The 18,860-nt window shown below is 41.7% G+C and overlaps 1 protein-coding gene across 1 annotated transcript in view; it reads left to right on the forward strand.

Moving 5' to 3' along the window:
- The first annotated feature begins 1,126 nt into the window (after nt 1–1,126).
- LOC106568690 (vertebrate ancient opsin-like) overlaps nt 1,127–18,860 on the forward strand; it is a 107,846-nt gene continuing 90,112 nt past the window's right edge. The window contains exon 1 of the mRNA XM_014139251.2: nt 1,127–1,885. Within this exon, the coding sequence (XP_013994726.2) occupies nt 1,516–1,885 (370 nt within the window). The 5' untranslated portion in view covers nt 1,127–1,515. The remainder of the gene's footprint in view (nt 1,886–18,860) is intronic.

Consider the following 18,860-nt stretch of genomic DNA (forward strand, 5'->3'; position numbering starts at 1 on the left):
TTGCAGCCTTGAATCACTCTCGTATTGTGGTGGTGAATAAAACCGACATTAATATAGAATTGTTGTTTCCGATCAATGAAAATGTTGTAATTAATGTTGTTTTATTGTACTGGAAAAAATGACAAACAATAATTGAATGTGTTGATTAAGAAAAAACGTTCTAAAACAATTCTGATTGGGGTGACAATATCCTACAAGAATGATCAAAAACCTATGGAATCCAATATGATAACTTTTGATTTCCAATAGGAAAAAAGTAGTCCAATAGGATTCCAATATGATTCTGATAGAGGTGACACAAAATCCTATAGGGTTGCAAGAATCCTATAGGATCCAATAGAACCAATAGGATTCTTTTAGAGCAATCACAAATTATATAGGAATATTTTTCTTTTTCTAAGGTTTCACCCATCTTTATCCAAAACCCCATTGGCTGCGTTAAGATCAGAGCTCTGTACAGCAGCTAATCTTAACAAACATTGTATGAAATGTCATTTCTTCTCGGTCTGAAATCATCCATCACGTACTGCGACAACAATACACAGCTTGAAAATGAATAGGCTTTATTGGATTTGCAACTTTACCTTTGTTTTAGACAGAAATTATAAATTACCTTAACAACGAAGAAGGATCGATAGCAAGCACAAAACAGGCACAGACTGTCATGTCATATAACCGATTTACATGTCTTCTTGTCTTTTAAGGAGTGATTAAATGCTACGAATGAAAAGGCGAGTAAAACAAAAGGAACAAAGTATTGCTCTGAAACAGAAGAGTAGCTCCTCTCTCACGGGATGCTGACGTTCATAAAGGGAACTATTTTGTACGAAACTTTTCGCACCGTTGACTGATCTAGATATTTGATGTAGTGATGTAATTCAATTGGCAAAGATTTCAGGATCATGGACCGCGCCTGCACGTGGTGGTTACTAAGGTACAGAATAACAGTTTCAGTGATAGGCTACTATCACAGCACTTAGCCCAAATTTGGTTAGATTTTGGTCAAAAGAAGTTGAGAGTCGGCTGCATATGACTGGTGTAGCCAACTGTACCCTACTTTTTCTGTAGTGGAAGTGGCAGCAAAATAAAAGGTGGAAGTGGCAGTGAGGTCAGGCGGCCGCAGAATAACTTCTATTCGCTCGCTTTCATCTGCATTGGCCTTTTAACCCTCACTGCATTTTCAGGTCATTTGTACCCCCTTCGAATACAAAATGCTCAGTTCCATGGCGCTCACGTCATCTGTGAAAGTAGTACAATAATATCAACACAGACGGAGAGAGTCTAGTCCAGCGGTGTGTGGATTTTAACTACCACATGGTGGAGCACAGCCTCATCAAACTTTGTTCTGGTTTTAAACCCTGAACTGGGAAACAAAGTTCAACATTTGGAAAACATATTATTCAAAGCAAAAAGTTTCTCTGCAATCAACTTTAATGGATTGTAACTCAGAAGCCCACATTTTTCGTCTCTCCTAAAAATGCCAACCACACGCTTGTGCTGAGAAAACGGATTGCGATGATTGTGCCCAACGTGAGCCTCAGCGGCTGCACAAGGACCAATAGCGCGCTGTGTGCGGTTGCTGGAGACAGGAATCTGGAAGCGTCATACCGCACCAGCCTAAGCCCGACCGGGAACCTGATAGTCGCTGTGTGTTTGGGCTTTATTGGTACCTTCGGATTCCTCAACAACCTCCTGGTTCTTGTCCTCTTCTGCCGTTACAAGGTGCTGCGCTCGCCTATCAACCTGCTACTAATTAACATTTCCTTCAGCGATCTGCTTGTGTGTGTGGTGGGCACTCCGTTCAGTTTCGCGGCAAGTACGCAAGGAAGATGGCTCATAGGAAAAAGTGGATGTGTATGGTACGGGTTTGCCAATTCACTATTTGGTAAGTGTACTATAGAGTTGCTTCATTATTAGCGTTTGGTTATGTTTCAAATGTGGTTGTAAAAGAGGTATAGGCTATCCTCGATGTGGTGTGCGCTTTTGGAATCTGGCCAGCACAATGCGTAGAGGGGATATGCTTGGTATTCTTTTTTATAGTTTAATTTGAATATCACAACTGCATATCGATAGTCATCAGTTCCAACCGTAGCATGCATGATGGGTCCTTTCTATTCAAACGTCCATATATCACCAATTAATATCTTGTTTCGACATCCCCTTCTGAAGTCTCTGACTCATTTGTGATAGATAATAAGATGTAGAAAAATATATAAATATATAAATATATATATATATCTTGTCATACACATTAAATCAGGCTAGTTAAACATGATCTCTGCTTGATTAAACTGCATTATGGTGTTCACTGTAGGTAGGCTACATGAAAATAGCTCTGACGCCCAGGTGCATCAAAAACAAATCTTATTTGTTAAATGTTTAGACATTTTGTTTAGTCTTCATTTAAAGTGCACGCCCGACTGTGTTGTGAGTCAAATTGGGTATTTAGTCTGTTAAAATTGTAGTTTTCACATGATTCATATGCGGTCTTCAAAGGATAATGAAATGCATTTGAGGGCACCAACAGGTCGGATATCAAATCAAATGTATTTATATAGCCCTTCTTACATCAGCTGATATGTCAAAGTGCTGTACAGAAACCCAGCCTAAAACCCCAAACAGCAAGCAATGCAGGTGTAGAAGCACGGTGGAAAGGCCAAAACCTAGGAAGAAACCTAGAGAAGAACCAGGCTATGAGGGGTGGCCAGTCCTCTTCTGGCTGTGCCGGGTGGAGATTATAACAGAACATGGCCAAGATGTTCAAATGTTCATAAATGACCAACATGGTCAAATAATAATAATCACAGTAGTTGTCGAGGGTGCAATAAGTCAGCACCTCAGGAGTAAATGTCAGTTGGCTTTTCATAGCCGATCATTGAGAGTATCTCAACTGCTCCTGCTGTCTCTAGAGAGTTGAAAACAACAGGTCTGGGACAGGTAGCACGTCAGGTGAACAGGTCAGGGTTCCATAGCCGCAGGCAGAACAGTTGAAACTGGAGCACCAGTCCACCTTGCTGTCCCCAGGTGGACTGGGGACAGCAAGGAGTCATCATGCCAGGTAGTCCTGAGGCATGGTCCTAGGGCTCAGGTCCTCCGAGAGAGAGAAAGAAAGAAAGAGAGAAAGAGAGAATTAGAGAGAGCATACTTAAATTCACACAGGACACCGGATAAGACAGGAGAAATACTCAAGATATAGCAGACTGACCCTAGCCCCCCGACACAAACTACTGCAGCATAAATACTGGAGGCTGAGACAAGAGGGGTCAGGAGACACTGTGGCCCCATCCGATGATACCCCCGGACAGGGCCAAACAGGCAGGATATAACCCCACCCACTTTGCCAAAGCACAGCCCCCACACCACTAGAGGGATATCTTCAACCACCAACTTACCATCCTGAGACAAGGCCGAGTATAGCCCACAAAGATTTCTGCCACGGCACAACCCAAGGGGGGGCGTCAACCCAGACAGGCAGACCACGGCAGTGACTCAACCCACTCAAGTGACGCACCCCTCCTAGGGACGGCATAGAAGAGCACCAGTAAGCCAGTGACTCAGCCCCTGTAATAGGGTTAGAGGCAGAGAATCCCAGTGGAGAGAGGGGAACCGGCCAGGCAGAGACAGCAAGGGCGGTTCGTTGCTCCAGAGCATTTCCGTTCACCTTCACACTCCTGGGCCAGACTATACTTAATCATAGGACCTACTGAAGAGATGAGTCTTCAGTAAAGACTTAAAGGTTGAGACCGAGTCTGCGTCTCTCACATGGGTAGGCAGACCATTCCATAAAAATGGAGCTCTATTGGAGAAAGCCCTGCCTCCAGCTGTTTGCTTAGAAATTCTAGGGACAAATAGGAGGCCTGCGTCTTGTGACCGTAGTGTACGTGTAGGTATGTACGGCAGGACCAAATCAGAAAGATAGCTAGGAGCAAGCCCATGTAATGCTTTGTAGGTTAGCAGTAAAACCTTGAAATCAGCCCTTGCCTTAACAGGAAGCCAGTGTAGGGAGGCTAGCACTGGAGTAATATGATCACTTTTTTGGTTCTAGTCAGGATTCTAGCAGCCGTATTTAGCACTAACTGAAGTTTATTTAGTGCTTTATCCGGGTAGCCAGAAAGTAGAGCATTGCAGTAGTCTAACCTAGAAGTAACAAAAGCATGGATTCATTTTTCTGCATAATCTTTGTACAGAAAGTTTGATTTATGCAATGTTACGTAGATGGAAAAAAGCTGTCCTTGAAATAGTCTTGATATGTTCGTCAAAAGAGAGATCAGGGTCCAGAGTAACGCTGAGGTTATCATGTCCTTTCAACAACCAGATTGTTTTAACAACAGTGTGCTATCTGTCACATTTTTTGTTGGGAGACTGTAGCAAGAGTGCAAGATTGTAAAGTCGAAAGATAGATTCCCCATAGGCTTCCTCGCCAAGAATGAGAGTATAGATACAATTGTATTGCACAGGAGATGCTTCAAGAGCTTTAGTCACAATCAACTGTGGGTGTTATAGCTGTCTATTTACTGATAAACCATGCAGTGATATGGTTCGATGCCTATACTGTAAAACCTTGAAATGTGACACGTTTTTAACCAAGACGTCAATGTTTAAAACTTAAACATTAGGCATTTAGGCACATTAAGCATTTTGATTTGCTAGTATTCTCATCTTAAACACAGGCTTTCAGAATACAGAATTAAACATGATAGTCAGCTTTTTCCAGTCAGTTCCAACCAGGAGAATATCTATATCTCCTGAGTGTTTCGATTTTAAACACAAGTGTTTACTTTCCTATCATCCTGTTTTGAGTGCATCTAATCATTAGAAATGTATGTGACCTTCCATGTCTTTTATTCAGTTCAGTGTTAGGAATGTCTGTCACCTTACCTACATTTCAGCGCAACTGAACATGTCATTTAATTTAATAAATATTTTTAATTGCGTGGTGTTATTACTCCACATTGTTAAATGTATTTCTGTTAACTCAGAGTGAAAAAGATGTAGGTGGGGCCTCATCATTTTTCCCAGTATGCTTTGTTGCAGGTAGATTTTTAGAATAGTTTGTTTTAATATCTATTTAATTTCCTCATGCACATTGATTAATTAATTCATCTATACAAAGATAAATAACTGGCATTTTTCTAAACTAATCCAATCTGTTAGCTAGTCTTGTTTATTAAGTCCTTCACCATAGTAGTCATTCAGGGTACAGGTTGAGTGTGATAAAATATTCAAATTCTTGAATATCCTCCCTCACTTCACAAACCAGCGTATTGTGACATGCAGGTCTGATGTGGCCCGTGAGCCAGGATTTTCAGACCTCAATGTCGAGGATAACTAGGCCATAACTAAAGGCCTTATGTAATGTATAAGATGTTGCCATAAAGGGTTTACTTTTAATTGAAATACATTCACTAAGGCAGTCACTTGGTGAAAGCTTCAGGAATAGAATTTATTTAATGCAGCAACCAGGTCTCTGTCACTAACAAACACAGTCATTCTCATTCACTCAAAAGGCACGCTGGGAAAAATGAAAATACGTATTTTACACCCTACAGTGTTTAGTGTTTAAAACCTAAACACATTGTGAGAATAAACTTGTTAATGTGTTTAAAAAGTGTTACAGAGAATAAACATGTTCTGGTGTTTACGATCTAAAAACACTATGACGTGTTTTCATTGAAATTCTAAATCCCTTGATGCATTTAAAAAGTGTTACAAAAAAGTGTTTAGTTATGTGTTCAGATCATAAACACTTGGTTTTACACTGTACAAGAGATTCAGGATACCATTGACTTAATTTTCTGTGATTTCAAGCTAACTGAAATAATCACTTCAACAGTGACTTTGAGTAATTTTATCAGTCCTACTCTGTGATGCTGCTTCAGTCCCTCACAGATGTCTGGAGTTTAGAACTGTGCCATATTGGCTTCTCATGAGTTAAGTTTTCTGAGTGTTAGATAATGAAGGTTATGTAAATACTCCACTCGGGCTTATTCAGAGATATCGGTCTGCCTCTTTGTGTGGTTTTTACTGTTGTTTTTGGAGTTGGGCACCCTCCTAATCTCTCCTAATTGTCCGAAGCCCAGCTCATTTGCTGCCTTGCACATTAAACTGTCCAAAGTGCATTAGTCCATCCAACCAGGCCTCAATAGGCTGTAAAGGAAGAATCACCAATGTTCCTGTGATCTGCTCTCTCCACTGGCTTCCAGTTGAAGCTCGCATCCGCTACAAGACCATGGTGATTGCCTACGGAGCTGTGAAGGGAACGGCACCTCCATACCTTCAGGCTCTGATCAGGCCCTACACCCAAACAAGGGCACTGCGTTCATCCACCTCTGGCCTGCTGGCCCCCCTACCTCTGAGGAGGCACAGTTCCCGCTCAGCCCAGTCAAAACTGTTCGCTGCTCTGGCACCCCAATGGTGGAACAAGCTCCCTCACGACGCCAGGACAGTGGAGTCAATCACCACCTTCCGGAGACACCTGAAACCCCACCTCTTTAAGGAATACCTAGGATAGGATAAAGTAATCCTTCTAACCCCCCCCCTTAAAAGATTTAGATGCACTATTGTAAAGTGGTTGTTCCACTGGATATCATAAGGTGAATGCACCAATTTGTAAGTCGCTCTGGATAAGAGCGTCTGCTAAATGACTTAAATGTAAATGTAAATGTAAATCTGTTTGCTGATATAAACACACATTTATTGAAACTGGCCATATGTGGGCTGCTCGGGTTGTTCTAGGCCAGAACCAGTGCATATCCTCTTTTTATAACATCTCAGGCTCTCTGCTATCTTTATACAACAGTATTTAGCAGCTATAGCTCTTTTTAATAGTCTCCATAAGCTTGTTTAAAGCCCCACTGGCAAATTGTGTTTTAATGTGTCCAGACCTGCATTAATACTCATTGGCACCATTTTAAAATAAAAATGTCATGTTTCAACCCAGTATGGTACATCCAAACCAGTTTTAACTGCCCCAATCACACCCAAACCTAGTCCCTCTCCTTTGACCACACATGATAAAAGCTGGAATGTCAGCCCCTAAGACATGTTGTCACGAAGATATATACATGTTGGTTTTCCATCTGCCCCTTGTGATTAAGAGATGCTGGCAGTGCAGAGACATTCAGGGGGCTACAGTCTAAAAATGGCACATCCAACTTTGTATCATGAATCCAGTTTTTTTTTCAATTGAATTTTGCTAAACAATGCATGTTCCATTAAAAAGCTTTTCCACACTGGTTTGGCAGTGGCGGTGAGCCATGGCGAACAACAGAATACAACCATCACTTAGGCCTATTGAATACAGATGCATTTTTCATAGAAAATTATGTTTAGTGATACTCCAGCATGGTTAAATTCATTCATTGTTTGGGAAATTAAGTTGACATTTACAGAAAATGTATATTTTCCTGTCTTCAACAGCTTATTTCTAAAACAAAAAAAGGGTGCTTTTCGGTAGAGCTATGGGCAGTATCATAAAATATTTACAACTTAATTTAATACAGGAACATTGTTAGTGCATCCCTTCAGGTTAGATAAGTGATATCCTTGTGACATTGTTAAAACTTTTTATACTCGCAGAACTATCTTGACCTTTTCTCTTCTTAAATAGTTTTTTGCCTCCAAATTGAAAGGAAGCTCACATAGCATCACACCAGCTCCCAGAGTTTTGGCTGGGACATTTCATTGTGATCATTTCAAGTCTCTTAGTCTTGATTTATTGCTTACTAAGTTACCCACTATATGAGACATTCAGTGGTTCTGCATTACTTATATTAGCCACTGAAGTGATAACAGTACGTTCCACAAGGAGCCAATTTACTAACCCTTTGACAAGTTTTGGCATCTGAATCTGAGGCATGGTGTGTGGTCGCTAGGCACTGTTGCTCCCAGACATCAACAAGGGTCCATTTTCCATTGGCTGTGGCTGAGGAATTACTCAGAGTCACTTTTGAAGTGATTATTTCTCAGTTTCAGTGTTATGCACTCAGGCTTGTAGGATCTGTCTTATACAGGCTTGTCAGAAAAAATACTCAGTGGAAGAAGAATATGTATCATAAATCATGAGAATAAGAAATAATGACTTAGAGGGGAACAAAACTGAAAGTATACACATTTATAGTATACACACAATTTAAATGTGTTTGGTATCAAATATTTACGATTGTCACGTCCTGACTAAATTACTCACGATAAACGTTCACAAAAAACATAACAATTATTTAAAGAATTATAGATACAGCACTCCTTTATGCAATCGCGGTGTCCGATTTTAAAATAGCTTTTCGGTGAAAGCACATTTTGCAATATTCTGATAGCTCACCATCACGGGCTAGCTATTTTGACACCCACCAAGTTTGGTACTCACCAAACTCAGATTTACTATAAGAAAAATTTGATTACCTTTGCTGTTCTTCGTCAGAATGCACTCCCAGGACTTCTACTTCAATAACAAATGTTGGTTTGGTTCCAAATAATCCATAGTTATATCCAAATAGCGGCGTTTTGTTCGTGCGTTCAAGACACTATCCGAAGGGTGATGCGCGGACGCGTATCGTGACAAAAAATATTCCATTACCGTACTTCGAAGCATGTCAAACGCTGTTTAAAATCAATTGTTATGCGATTTTTCTCGTAAAAAAGCGATAATATTCCGACCGGGAGACGTCCTTTCCGTTCAAAGACTCAACATCTAAAATGGACACTTCACGTGCACGCACGCACCCGTCTCATTGTTCTCAGATCGACCACTTACCAAATGCGCTACTGTTTTTCAGCCTGGGACTGCAAAGTCATCATTCAACGTTCTGGTGCCTTCTGAGAGGCTATGGGAGCCTTACAAGGTGTCACGTTACAGCAGAGATCCTTTGTTTTGGATAGAGATGACAAAGAAGGCCAATAAATGGTCAGACAGGGTACTTCCTGTACAGAATCTTCTCAGGTTTTGGCCTGCCATTTGAGTTCTGTTATACTCACAGACACCACTCAAACAGTTTTAGAAACTTTGGAGTGTTTTCTATCCAAAGCTATTAATTATATGCATATTCTAGTTCTGGGCAGGAGTAATAACCAGATTAAATCGGGTACGTTTTTTATCCGGCCGTGAAAATACTGCCCCCTATCCATAACAAGTTAACATGCTGGTACAAATGAGGTAAAACCAATTTAAGTTTCCCTGCATTAAAGTCCCCGGCCACTAGGGGCTCTGCTTCTGGATGAGTGTTTTCCTGTTTACTTATGACTGTATACAGCTAATTGAGTGTGGTCTTAGTGCCATCATTGGTTTGTGGTGGTAAATAGACAGCTACAAAGAATATAGATGAAAACTCTCCTGGTAAATAGTGTGGTCTACAGGTTATCATGAGATACTCTACCACAGGCGAGCAAAACCTTGAGACGTCCTTAGATTTCATGCACCAGCTGTTGTTTACAAATATACATAGAGGCTGCTGTTATTTCTTGCCGAAAACGCGTAAAACCTGGTAGCTGTATGTTATGCATGTCGTCGTTCAGCCACGACTCAATGAAACATAAGATAATACAGTTTTTAAAGTACTGTTGGTAGTATATACGTACTCGTAGTTCGTCTCTTTCATTATCCAATGATTGTACGTTGGCCATAGAGGCTGCTGTTATTTCTTGCCGAAAACGCGTAAAACCTGGTAGCTGTATGTTATGCATGTCGTCGTTCAGCCACGACTCAGTGAAACATAAGATAATACAGTTTTTAAAGTACCGTTGGTAGAATATACGTGCTCGTAGTTCGTCTCTTTCATTATCCAATGATTGTACGTTGGCCAATAGGGACCGATGGTAAAGGCAGATTACCCACTCGCCGCCGGATCATTACAAGGCACCCAGACCTACGTCCCCGATATCTCCGTCTCTTTCTCCTGCGAATGACGGGGATGAGGGTCTTGTCGGGCGTCTGGAGTAAATCCTTTGTGTCCGACTCGTTAAAGAAAAAATCTTCTTCCAAGTATTGGGTGGATAATCGCTGTCCTGATATCTAGAAGCTCTTTTCGGTCATAAGAGATGGTGGCAGAAACATTATGTACAAAATAAGTTACAAATAACGCGAAAAAACACACAATAGCACAATTGGTTAGGGGACCTTAAAACGACAGCCATCTCCTCCGGCGCCATTTAGGTAGAATACAGTATATACATATAAGATGAGTAATGCAAAATATGTAAACATTATTAAAGTGACTAGTGTTCCATTATTAAAGTGGCCAGTGATTTCAAGTCTATGTATATAAGGCAGCAGCATCTAATGTGCTAGTGATGGCTATTTAAGGTAGTGAGTGCTACAGAAGTGAGTGCGATGGGGCGATAGTCATTTAGTTCAGGTACCTTTGCTTTCTTGGGTACAGGAACAATGGTGGCCATCTTGAAGCATGTGGGGACAGCAGACTGGGATAGGGAGAGATTGAATATGTCCTTGAACACTCCAGCCAGCTGGTCTGCGCATGCTCTGAGGACGCGGCTAGGGATCCCATCTCGGCCGGCAGCCTTGCGAGGGTTAATACGCTTAAATGTCTTACTCACATCTGCCACGGAGAAGGAGAGCCCACAGTGGTCGGTAGCACTGTGTTATACTCGAATCAGGCGAAGGTGTTTAGGTTGTCCGGAAGCAAGACGTCAGTGTCCGTGATGTGGCTGGTTTTCCCTTTGTAGTCCGTGATTGTCTGTAGACCCTGTCACATATGTGTAGTGTCTGAGCCGTTGAATTACGACTCCACTTTGTCTTTGTTCTGACGTTTTGCCTGTTTGATTGCCTTACGGAAGGAATAACTACACTGTTTGTATTCGGCCATATTCCCAGTCACCTTGCCATGGTTAAATGCGGTGGTTCCTGCTTTCAGTTTTGCGTGAATGCTGCCATCTATCCACGGTTTCTGGTTAGGATAGGTTTTAATAGTCACAGTGGGTACAACATCTCCTATACACTTCCTGATAAACTCAGTCACCATATCAGTGTATTCGCCGATGTTTTTCTCAGAGGCTACCCGGAACATATCCCAGTCTGCGTGATCAAAACAATCTTAAAGTGTGGATACCGATTTGTTAGACCAGCGTTGAATAGTCCTTAGAACTGGTACTTCCTGTTTGAGTATCTGCCCATAGGAAGGGAGGAGAAAAATGGAGTCGTGATCAGATTTGCCAAAGGGAGGGCGGGGGAGGGCTTTGTAGACATCACGGGTAGTTGGAGTAGCAGTGTTTGAGTGTTTTAGCAGTGCGAGTACTACAGTCAATGTGTTGATAGAACTTCTTTTGCGTCTTACTCAAATTTGCTTTGCTAAAATCCCCAGCTACAATAAATGCAGCCTCAGGATATGTGGTTTCCAGTGGTTTCCAGTTTGCAAGTCCAGTGAAGTTCTTTGCGGGCCGTCGTGGTATCGGCTTCAGGGGGAATATACACGGCTGTGACTATAACCGAAGAGATTTCTCTTGGGGGGGGGATACAGTCTGCATTTGATTGTGAGGTATTCTAGGTCGGGTGAACAAAAGGACTGTATGTTGTCACAATCACACCATGAGTAGTTAATCATGAAACATACACCCCCGCACTTTTTCTTCCAAAAGAGATATTTATTCCTGTCTGCGCAATGGACTGAGTATTCTTGGGTATATCCCGAGAGAGCCATGTTTCCGTGAAACAGGGTATGTTACTATCCCTGATGTCTCTCTGGAAGGAAATCCTCTCCCTGAGCTCGTCAACTTTATTATCCAGAGACTGAACATTAGCGAGTAATATACTCGGAAGTGGTGGGTGGTGTGCGCGCCTCCTGAGTTGGACTAGAAGTCCACTCCGAATCCCTCTTCTCTGCCGGCGGTGTTTTGGATCAGCCTCTGGAATCAGTTAACCTCTATGGGCTAGGTGGGACGCAAGCGTCCCACCCGTGGTGCACTCCATCAACAGCAGGTGCATTTCAAGAGCGGCAAATTTGAATCCAAATAAATGTCAAAATTCACATTTTTCAAACATACAACTATTTTACACCCTTTGAAAGATAAACATCTCCTTAATCTAACCACGTTTTACGATTTCAAAAAGGTTTTACGGCGAAAGCATAAATTTAGAGTATGTTAGGACAGTACATTTACAAGAGTTGTGTGTAATGTTGTGCCAATTCAAAGACAGGCGTCACCAAAACCATAAAATCAGCTAAAATGATGCACTAACCTTTTACAATCTCCAACAGATGACACTCCTAGGACATTGTGTTAGACAATGCATGCATTTTTAGTTCTATCAAGTTCATCTTTATATCCAAAAACAGCGTTTTACTGTGGCGTTGATGTTCAGGAAATCGTTTCCCTCCAATAACCGGCATTCAAGTCAGCACCACAAATTAAATAATTAAAATTAGAAAACATTGGTAAAATATTATATTGTCATTTAAAGAATTATAGATTTACATCTCTTGAACGCAATCAACTTGCCAGATTTAAAAATAACCTTACTGGGAAATCACACTTTGCAATAATCTGAGCACTGCGCCCAGAAAAATACGCGTTGCGATACAGACTAGCCGCCATGTTGGGGAGATCTAAAATCGAAAATACTATGTAAATAATCCATTACCTTTGATTCTCTTCATCAGATGTCACTTCCAGGTATCACAGGTCCATAACGAATGTAGTTTTGTTCAAAAAAGCTCATCATTTATGTCCAAAAATCTCCGTCTTGTTAGCACATGATCTAAGCCCGCCGGACTTCACTTCATGAACGAGGGGAAAAAATATATTTACGTTCGTTCAAACATGTCAAACGTTGTATAGCATAAATCATTAGGGCCTTTTTTAACCAGAACATGAATAATATTCAAGGTGGACGAATGCATTCTCTTTTATAACGTATTGGAACGAGGGTACCCAACATGAACTCGCGCGCCAGGTGTCTAATGGGACATCATCGTTCCATGGCTCTTGTTCGGTCAGATCTCCCTCCAGAAGACTCAAAACACTTTGTAAAGGCTGGTGACATCTAGTGGAAGCAATAGGAAGTGCCAAAATATTCCTCAGCCCCTGTGTTTTTCAATGGCATAGGTTTAAAGGTAATACAACACATCAGATATCCACTTCCTGTCAGAATCTGTCTCAGGGTTTTGCCTGCCAAATGAGTTCTGTTATACTCACAGACACGATTCAAACAGTTTTAGAAACTTTAGGGTGTTTTCTATCCATATATAATAAGTATATGCATATTCTAGTTACTGGGTAGGATTAGTAACCAGATTAAATCGGGTACATTTTTTTATCCAGCCGTGCAAATACTGCCCCCTAGCCCTAACAGGTTAAATTGCCCTGGGGGGGGTACGAACAAAGGATGCGATTTGGGAAATTTGTATTCCTGATCGTAATGGTGGTAATGCTGGTGAGTTACCGCCGCTCTGATATCCAAAAGATCTTCCTGGCTGTATGTAATAACACCACAAAAATTCTGGGCTGACAACGTAAGAAATAACACATAAAAAAACAAAATATTGCAACGTTGCTTAGGGGCTAGATGCACGGCTGCCCGATCTATCTGCGCCGTTTTCTTGGTTGTTTTTCTTGACAGCTGTGTGACAACAACTACTGACAAGGATAACCTCTCACTTCATATTCTCTTTCAGGCCAATTCAGAGGTGAGGTAAGTGAACACAACTCAGACTTTCATGTAAATCATTAACTGATGTCAATGGGTGACTTATGTGGAAATTTGTGTAAAGTTTGCAGATCTCAAGTCGTAATACCGTCTTTATTCTATGTTGTTAGTTGCCCAGCATAGGAACATCATATCGCTGAATAAACAATCTACCTAAAGAAAATCACATCAACTTATCCTCAAGAGGACCCTCAAGAAGCTGTGCTCATGACATTAGCACAATATCTAGCTTTGGTTTTGAGGCTGTAAAACAGTTGAATGTTGCATACATCAGTCTTGCCATTGGACCTGAACGGCCAGTATTGTAGTTAAGTGATGTCTGGAATGACTTTAGAACCTGCTGCCTCAACTAAATGGCCTGAGATGAGAACTCAGCAAGTTTAAGACCGGAAAACATTATTGCAGTCACACATCTTATTTCACATTAAAAGGGCTTGCTTAGTTAGCAGCCCTTGGCAACCATTTAGCCAGTCCAACTCCTCTTTGCATTTGTATCCTTATCTCGCAGTGTCATTGTCCTCTATTGTATTGAAAAAGACTTCCTTCCTCTTTTGAACTTCCTTCCCTCCATCATTCCTTCGTGATCCTGCATACGGTAATGCACTACATGACCAAAAGTATGTGGACACCTGCTCATCGAACATCTCATTCCAAAATCATGGGCATTAATATGGAGTTGGTCCCCCCTTTGCTGCTATAACAGCCTCCACTCTTCTGGGAAGGCTTTCAACTAGATATTGGAACATTGCTGCGGGGACTTGCTTCCATTCAGCCAAAATAACATTAGTGAGGTTGGGTATTGATGATGGGCGATTAGGCCTGGCTCGCAGTCGGCATTCCAATTCATCCCAAAGGTGTTGGATGGGGTTGAGGTCATGGCTTTGTGCAGGCCAGTCAAGTTCTTCCACACCGGTCTCAACAAACCATTTCTGTATGGTCCTCGCATTGTGCACAGGGGCATTGTCATGCGGAAACAGGAAAGGGCCTTCTACAAACTGTTGCCACAAAGTTGGAAGAACAGAATCATCTAGAATGTCATTGTATGCTGTAGCGTTAAGATTTCCCTTCACTTTAACTAAGGCGGCTAGCCCGAACCATAAAAAAATACCCCCAGACCATTATTCCTCCTACACCAAACTTTACAGTTGGCACTATGCATTCGGGCAGGTAGAGTTCTCCTGGAATCTGCCAAACCCAGATTCGTCCCTCGTACTGTCAGATGGTGAAGCGTGATTCATCACTCCAGAGAACACGTTTCCACTGCTCCAGAGTCCAATGGCAGCGAGCTTCACACCACTCCAGCCAACGCTTGGCATTGCTCATGGTGATCTTAGGCTTGTGTTCGGCTACTTGGCCATGGAAACCCATTTCATAAAACTTCAGACGAACAGTTCTTGTGCTGACGTTGCTTCCAGAGGCAGTTTGGAACTCGGTAGTGAGTGTTGCAACCGAGGACAAACAATTTTAAGCACTTCAGCACTTGGCGGTCCCGTTCTGTGAGCTTGTGTGGCCTACCACTTTGTGGCTGAGCCGTTGTTGCTCCTAGACATTTCCACTTCACAATAACAGCACCTACAGTTGACCGGGTAAGCTCTAGTAGGGCATAAATTTGACAAACTTACTTGTTGAAAGGTGGAATCTTATGACAGTGCCACGTGAAAGTCACTGAGCTCTTCATTAAGGCCATTCTACTGCCAATGTTTGTCTATGGAGATTGCATGGCTGTGTAATATATATATACACTTGTCAGCAACGGATGTGGCTGAAATATCCAAATCCAGTAATTTGAAGGGGTGTCCACATACTTTTGTATATATATTGTATCTGCCTCAGGTGTACACAGGCTTTGAATTAACCTAACCTTGTCTGTTCTTGCTGAATGCAGAAGTTGGACTGTATTCTGTATATGGCCCTGATTCGTGTAGTGTTTTTTGTCAAGGTCGGTGAGAACTCTCAACAGTATAGGGAAGCAAAATCACTCTAACGTAAAGGTCATGATACGATGGTAATGAGCAAGTCCTATAAATAGTGAATAAACACATCTCACAATACTCATTATGTATGATGGGAGGTGGGATTTCAGAGCATTAGTATTCCTATACAGAGTTGCCTTGGGTGCAGATAGCAAAGGTAGTCATTTGTACTTTATCCGTAACCTTTTATTCATACAAAGAAAAAAAGTACACAGCTTATGTTAATTGTGTAAGCCACTTTCAGATCCTGTATCTTGTCAGTGGTGCATTCTTTGACCTTTTGTGCCCGTAATTCCTTTTAAATGTATGCACCTCCTCTGGCCTTATGAAAGATAAAGCAGAGCTTCCCAAACTTTTGCAAATGCTTCCTTTCTCTAATCTGTATCATTCCCACATTGAAAGTCATTCAGAGTGGTTGTCTTCTTTCGAAATTGAATTTATTCAACCACACAGCCTCTTCTCCATAATAAAACAGTGTATCCACTTGAGTCCAAACTTTTAACAATGGGCCTTCATTCATTTTCTTATACACGGGGTACCAGTACCGAGTCGATGTGCAGGGGTACGAGGTAATTGAGGTAGAAACAATGTATTTGGACTCCTTCCTTTTTCCACATTTTGTTACGTTACAGCCTTATTCTAAAATGGATTAAATAAAAACAAATCCTCATCAATCTACACACAATAATGACAAAGCAAAAACAGGTTTTTGAAAATGTTTGCAAATGTATAGAAAATTGAAAACAAATACCTTATTTACATAAGTATTCAGACCCTTTGCTATGAGACTCGAAATTGACCTCCGGTGCATCCTGTTTCCATTGATCATCCTTGAGATGTTTCTACAACTTGGTTGGAGTCCTCCGGTGGTAAATTCAATTGATTGGACATGATTTGGAAAGGCACACACCTGTCTATAAGGTCCCACAGTTGACCGTGCATGTCAGAGTAAAAACCAAGCCATGAGGTCGAAGGAATTGTCCGTAGAGCTCCGAGACAGGATTGTGTCGAGGCACAGATCTGGGGAAGGGTACAAAAGAATTTCTGCAGCATTGAAGGTCCCCAAGAACACAGTGGCCTCCATCATTCTTAAATGGAAGAAGTTTGAAACCACCAAGACTCTTCATAGAGCTGGCTGCCCGGCCAAACTGAGCAATCGGGGGAGAAGGGCCTTGGTCAGGGAGGTGACCAAGAACCCGATGTTCACTCTGACAGAGCTCCAGAGTTCCTCTGTGGAGATGGGAGAACCTTCCAGAAGGACAACCCTCTCTGTAGCACTCCACCAATCAGGTTTTTATGGTAGAGTGGCCAGACATAAGCCACTCCACCATAAAAGAAAAAGGCACGTGACAGCCCACTTTGAGTTTGCCAAAAGGCACCTAAAGGACTACTAGACCATGAGAAACAAGATTATCTGGTCTGATGAAACCAAGATTGAACTCTTTGGCCTGAATGCCAGGCGTCACATCTGGAGGAAACCTGGCGCCATCTCTACGGTGAAGCATGGTGGTGGCAGCATCATGCTGTGGGGATGTTTTTCAGCGGCAGGGACTGGGTGACTAGTCAGGATCGAGGGAAAGATGAACGGAGCAAAGTACAGTAAGATCCTTTATGTAAACCTGCTCCAGAGCACTCAGGAACTCAGACAGGTTCACCTTCCAACAGGACAACGACCCTAAGCGCACCGCCAAGACAACGCAGGAGTGGCTTCGGGACAAGTCTCTGAATGTCCTTGAGTGGCCCAGCCAGAGCCTGGACTTGAACCCTATCTAACATCTCTGGAAAGACATGAAAATAGCTGTGCAGCGATGCTACCCATCCAACCTGACAGAGCTTGAGAGGATCTGCAGAGAAGAATGGGAGAAACTCCCCAAATACAGGTGTGCCAAGCTTGTAGCGTCATACCCAAGACAACGCAAGGCTGTAATCGCTCCCAAAGGTCTGAGCTAAGGGTCTGAATACTTATGTAAATGTAATATTTCTGTTTTTTAAAATGTATACATTTGCAAAAAAAATTTTAAAAAACTGTTTTTGCTTTGTCATTATGGGGTATGGTGTGTAGATTGAGGGAAAAAATTATATTTCAAGGGGTCTGAATACATTCCAAATGCACTGTATGTACAGTACATTTAACTAGGAATATAGTTCCTAGACAACAGGATCGATAATAAAGAGTAGCAGCAGTGTATATGCTGAGTCAAAAAAGCGATTGCAAAAATGGTTAATGCAGGTGCTATTTGTTTAACTATTTAACCAACTATTTAGCAATCTTATGGCTTGGGGGTAGAAGCCTTTCAGGGTCCTGTTGGTTCCAGACTTGGTGCATCGGTAACGTTTGCTGTGCGGTAGCAGAGGGCCTTCCTCTGACACCGCCTGGTATAGAGATCCTGGATGGCATGGTGCTCGGCCCCAGTGATGTACTGGGCTGTATGCATTACCCTCTGTAGCGCCTGCGGTCGGATGCCAAGCATTTGCCATAGCAAGTGGTGATGCAGCCAGTCAAGGTGCTTTCAATGGTGCAGCTGTAGAGCTTTTGGAGGATCTGAGGCCCATGCCAAATCTTTTTAGCCTCCTGAGGGTGAAGAGGTGTTGTTGTCCCCTCTTCATGATTTTGTTGGTGTGTGTGGACTATGATAGACCCTTAGTGATTATTCTACAATGTAGAAAATAGTAAAAATAAAGAAAAACCCTCGATTGAGTAGGTTAGTCCGAACTATTGACTGGTACTGTATATTATAATCAAAACAGTAGGACTATAGTACTTTTAAAACTCACCTCACTGTGATGATCAATTTGAAGAAAGAAGTTCAAAAGAAGGTTAAAACCGTCCCAAACATGGTTGTTGTGGATGTTGTTTCAAAACCTAACATAAAGAAATGGACAGCACTTACTAAGGTGATGATTAATTCAAAACACCCATAAGTATAGTAGAGCTTATGCATATGCATAGACTTATGAGTACAACACCCCCCCCCCCAAAAAAATAAGAAATTGGATTGTGCCGTTATTAAATGCATAGTGTACCGCATATTATGGCAGAAAAACATTTAAAGAAACTGATTAAATATGTCTTTGGAACACAATTAGTCTAGCATATACTCAAAAATTAAACAAATTCAAGTAATCACCTTTGAGTGTGAACTGTATTATGTATACTGGATGAACTGGTTACCTTATGCTATGTTCACAAAAATATCCATGAGTCTGGAAGAGAAAGTATAGCCCTAGGCGAT

The sequence above is a fragment of the Salmo salar genome, chromosome ssa14, assembly GCF_905237065.1.
Source record: "Salmo salar chromosome ssa14, Ssal_v3.1, whole genome shotgun sequence".
In the NCBI taxonomy this organism is placed as follows: Eukaryota; Metazoa; Chordata; class Actinopteri; order Salmoniformes; family Salmonidae; genus Salmo; species Salmo salar.